The sequence below is a fragment of the Myotis brandtii genome, unplaced genomic scaffold (genome assembly GCF_000412655.1).
Source record: "Myotis brandtii unplaced genomic scaffold, ASM41265v1 scaffold657, whole genome shotgun sequence".
Taxonomy (NCBI): domain Eukaryota; kingdom Metazoa; phylum Chordata; class Mammalia; order Chiroptera; family Vespertilionidae; genus Myotis; species Myotis brandtii.
Window position 1 is genome coordinate 1,397,794 of NW_005370552.1, and position 4,917 is coordinate 1,402,710.

At 49.7% G+C, this 4,917-nt stretch overlaps 1 protein-coding gene across 1 annotated transcript in view; it reads right to left on the reverse strand.

Annotated features, from left to right (window-relative positions):
* Window positions 1–2,300: 2,300 nt before the first annotated feature.
* The window catches only part of BCOR (BCL6 corepressor), a 23,361-nt gene continuing 20,744 nt past the window's right edge, over window positions 2,301–4,917 (reverse strand). Inside the window, 1 exon segment of the mRNA XM_014528875.1 lies at window positions 2,301–3,460. Coding sequence (XP_014384361.1) covers window positions 3,169–3,460 — 292 coding nt within the window. The 3' untranslated portion in view covers window positions 2,301–3,168.

The following is a 4,917-nucleotide window of genomic DNA, read 5'->3' on the forward strand; positions in this document are numbered from 1 at the left end:
GCAGCTGGTCGATGTTTCTAACTCTCTACCTCTCTCCCTTCCTCTCTGTAAAAAATCAATAAAATATATTTTTTTAAAAAAATAAAAAGTTTGAGGACCCCTGGTATAGGCCTTGACTATCAGGCCATGCATTTGTACTTGACCTAGAAAGTGACCAAAAAACATGAGGTCGGGAGGGAGAAAACACACAGTGAAAGCCCAGTTTCTGGAAAAGCACTCCTGAAGATAAAGGGCTGGCCACGACGGAACTGCTGTAGTCCCTCAAGACCAAAGGCAATGGAAAACCTGACCGGGAAGATGAGGATTTGAGACGTCAAAATATATGGCCACAAATTGGGCTTTCAGAATAAGACTCCAAATCATAGTCTGAGCATAACTCCCCTGAAATCCTCCAGTCTGCTTTGGTTCAGAGACTATACATTGCCCTGCAGTTATCTATAGGAGATTTGCCATCAATAGCACTTTAAAAAAAATCTGTGAGGAACCAAGATGGCAGGGTAGGTAAACGCCTGTACGCACTGCCCCCCACAACCACATCAAAATTACAACTAAAATACAGAACAACCATCATCCAGAACCGCCGGAAAGCTGGCTGAGTGAAGTCCAGAGACTAGAGAAGCACAGAAGAAAGCACCGGGGCTGGCAGGAGGTGCTGAGGCGCGGAACGGGCTGGGCCGGCACCCACGTGGGCTGCCTTTTTCATCGGGAGGGAGGTTGTCTCTGTGGAGGCCGCCCGGAGGAGCAAGGGGTCCCAGCCCCACACCAGACGCCCAGCCCAGGGTCCCAGAGCTGGGAAAAGAAGTCCCCACAACGACAGGCTGTAAAAACCAGCGGGACTGGGGCTGAGGGACACAGAGGCGGCTGGGGACCCAGCTGCTCCTCTTAAGGGGCCGGTGCATGAACTTACATGGCCGGGTTCTTCCTAGTTCCAGCGCCGGGACCCAGACGCAAACCGGGAGGAGCTGGACTGTCTGGCATCGGGGCAGGAACTCAGGGGCGGCTTTCTCCCAGGCGCGGTGCTCGCAGGGGTCACGGTTCCTGTGCTGGGACATTCCCTGCCCTGAGCTTGACTGGCAGCCCTACCTGAGTCCCCATCAACCTGGTGATTCCGAGACCCCGCCCCATCCAACTTGCAGCCCCGCCCAAGTTGTTTGCAGCAGCTTTTCCATATGAATGGCCAGTCCTGGCTCTCAAACAAGCTGCAGCTGGTGACAACGTGCCCTAAACCTATCAATAAAAGGCCCAAGACCCTGCTCTAGCACCAGCCTGCCTTGCTTCACATCTGGGCCTCCCTTCTGCACAGCAGCTCTCCTACTGTAGTCCCAACTGGTCCTCACAGCCAGTTGGCCTGGAGGTCAACTCTTCCCAGAGATGCCAACAGCAATCAAGGCTCAACTATAAAACTGTGCACACAGCCCACACAGGGACGCACCTACAGGGCCCAGCTCAGGTGACTGGGGAGGCTGAGCCACTGGGAAATAATGGAAAACTCCTCCTACCTGGTGAAAGAAATAGACTTACAAGTCCAGGAAGCGCAGAGAACCCCAAACAAGAGGAACCCAAAGAGGCCCACACCAAGACACATCATAATTAAAATGCCAAGAGCTAAAGACAAAGAGAGAATCTTAAAAGCAGCAAGAGAAAAACAGTCAGTTACCTACAAGGGCGTACCCACAGGACTGTCAGCTGATTTCTCAACAGAAACTTTGCAGGCCAGAAGGGAGTGGCAAGAAATATTCAAAGTGATGAACAGCAAGAACCTACAACCAAGATTACTCTACCCAGCAAAGCTATCATTTAGAATTGAAGGTCAGACAGATAAAGAGCTTCACAGACAAGAAAAAGCTGAAAGAGTTCATCACCACCAAACCAGTATCACATGAAATATAAGAAGGGTATTCTTTAAGACAAGGAAGAGTAAGAAGAAGAAGAAAAAGATTAAAAAATGTGAACAAATGGCAATAAATACAGATCTATCAACAGTTGAATCTAAAAATCAAGATAAACAAAGAAGCAACCTAATGAACAAAATAAACTGGTGAATAAACAGAATCCGAGGCGTGGAAGCATGGAACAGACTGACGAATCTCAGGGGGGAAGGGTGGCGGGGTGGGAAGAGATTAACCAAAGGTCTTACCTATGGACACTGACAACAGGGTGGTGAAGGCATGGGGTGGGGCGGAACCGGGTGGAGGGAGGCAATGGGGGGAAGAAGGGGGAACATCTGTAATACTCTCAACAATAAAGAATTTTTTTAATCTGACATTTTAGGAATACATAGGACACAACATACTTCAATGTTCTCCTTTCTTCAACAGGTTTATTGCCTTTTAAGAAAATTTTTGTAAAATATAAATACAAAGGCAGAGAATTTACTTACAAAGTTAAAACACAGATTTCAAACATAAACACACAATTCAGAAAATTTTAGTTTTATGTACATTTTCAAGCAACCTCAACATATTATGTTAGTTTTCAATATTTTACAGGGTACAGAAAAAAATAGCTCAAAGTCTTCTTTAAATAAGAGCATAAAATGTTTAAACATATAAACAATCCGGTTTGATGCGTGAAAACTAATTTCACAGCTTTTAAATTAGGATATAAAAGTTTCATACAATTAGTTGTTGTGTGTGGATATGGTTTGAATTTATATTACACGCCACTGGATTGCATCCAATAGCATTTACCTGACCCGAGCAGGTACTCTGTAAACAAAACATAAAGTTACAACATCACCGAATTCACCCCCAAACCAACCACACAGTTGCAACCACACTACATGGTTGCGGCCTCGGCCATCCATCGGAGCTTTTGTGTGAAATTAAGTCAAAGTGTTGCGCTCCCTTTCCTCATTTTTTTTCTCCTTAAAAAAGAAAAGCAAAGAAACAAATCTTCCAAGAAAAAAAAAAAACACAAACATATCCCAAAGCGTGTGTGCATGGACAAGTAAAGGAACGTTATAACAACTTCATAAAAACTGACTTAAAAGTTTAAAAAGAAAACAAAAACACGTTGCTAAGTCCTTCCGACTGGGGCCGTTTCTCTTATATAAAGAAGAGATATTTCCATATGTAATAGTGTCCTTTCTTTACAGAAATAGCCGTATTATGACACATATGCACAAGGATTAACACTATGACACACTGTACAGGCGGCCGGGCTGGCTCACCAGTAGTCGTCCGAGCCCGTGTCGCTGGGGTGCAGCCACTCCACGGTGGAGCCCAGCAGGCTCTGCAGCTCGCCCGTGAACTCGACCAGATCCAGGAGCTCCTTGCTTTCGGGGTTAAAGGCCTCCAGGTCTTTGGAGCAAGAGAACAGGAGACTGGCTGAAACCTGCCGGTAGAACTCGGCCTCGGCGATGGTGACGATCTCCACGTTGGGGAAGTTGCAGCGGAAGATCCGGGAGGACATCTTCAACTTCTTCAGCACGTCCGACAGCAGCAGCCAGTTGCGAGGCCTGCGAGGGCAAGGAAAGCCGTTTGAGCGCCTGGCAACGTGCGAAGCGTTACCTGCCACCCTGGGAGCTCGGTCCCTGGTGGGACAGGGCCACTCCCTCTGCCTGGACACCACTCCCCCCAGCACTTCCCGCCCAGAACAGGGAATCTAGTTCTTGCCACTCTCTTCTGGCTGCATCTCCATTTATCAAGAGGCCACTTAGGGCCCGGCCCGCGTGGCTCAGTGGTTGAGTGTGGACCTAAGAACCAGGAGGTCACGGTTCAATTCCCGGTCAGGGCACATGTCCGGGTGGCGGGCTCGACCCCCAGTGAGGGGCGTGCAGGAGGCAGCCAATCCAGGATTCTCTCTCATCACGGATGTTTCTCTCTCTCCCTCTCCCTTCCTCTCTGACATCAATACAAATACATTAGGAACAAACAAATAAAAGAAGCCCCTTCGGGAGGACCAAGCAACGCAGGCAGAAGCTGAGCAGCAGTTGTGAAGGAGCCGCATCACAAACTGCTGCGTCACAGGAGCTGATGGAAACTGACTCAGGTCCTCGCTCTCCAAGGGAGGAGGCCAGGCACAGCCGCCTCTTTGATTTCTCCTCCCTCCACCCTCACAGATAGAGCATCATGAACACAGGCGGGCTCTCCTTCCTTTCCCACGCCTGCACCCCCAGCCCGCAGCGCGCCTGCGGACGTGTGCTACATTCCTCACGCACGTCCTCGCCACCCTCTACGGTTCCTATTGCTAATACGACGTCACTGTGTTTACCACCTCGGGGCCCGAGGAGGGTGTTACTCATTCAGCACCATGTGGACACACAGCAGAGAACACAGTCTCCTCACAGGTCCGCCACAGGCCTCGGGCACAGGGGCAGTGCCCGGCCACGGGAGCCAGACGGGATCTAACCAAATCTGATGACACACAAGAGCCCGGGCGCCTCACAGTGCTTTTCCTCACCGGATACAAGAAGGGCATGTCCCCGATGACATAGGTCAGGGGACCGCAGGGCCCTGGAAGGCTCCTTGGTGGCCTGTTGGAGGGACTTAGGATCCCTTTCCAAAGAGTTTAGTGACTGAAGGCTCCAATAGTGTAAACTTCCAGTCACTGACTTCCAGGTCCTTTGAGCTCTGGGGGTGTATTCTTTTTTTAAAAAAATATATTTTTATTGATGTCAGGGAGGAAGGGAGAGGGAGAGAAACATCAATGATGAGAATCATGGACCGGCTGCCTCCTGCACGCCCCACACTGGGGATAGAGCCCGCAACCCAGGCCTGTGCCCTGACCGGGAATTGAACCGTTATCTCCTGGTTCATAGGTTGACCCTCAACCACTGAGCCACACCAGCCAGGCTCTGGGGGTGTGTTCTGATGAGGGCAGTTACCAACCATGCTGTGGCCCCACCCCCACCCCTCTTTAGGGAAAGATCTGCATTTTGAGTTTGAGGGACACTTTGGAATTCCCTCCCCCACC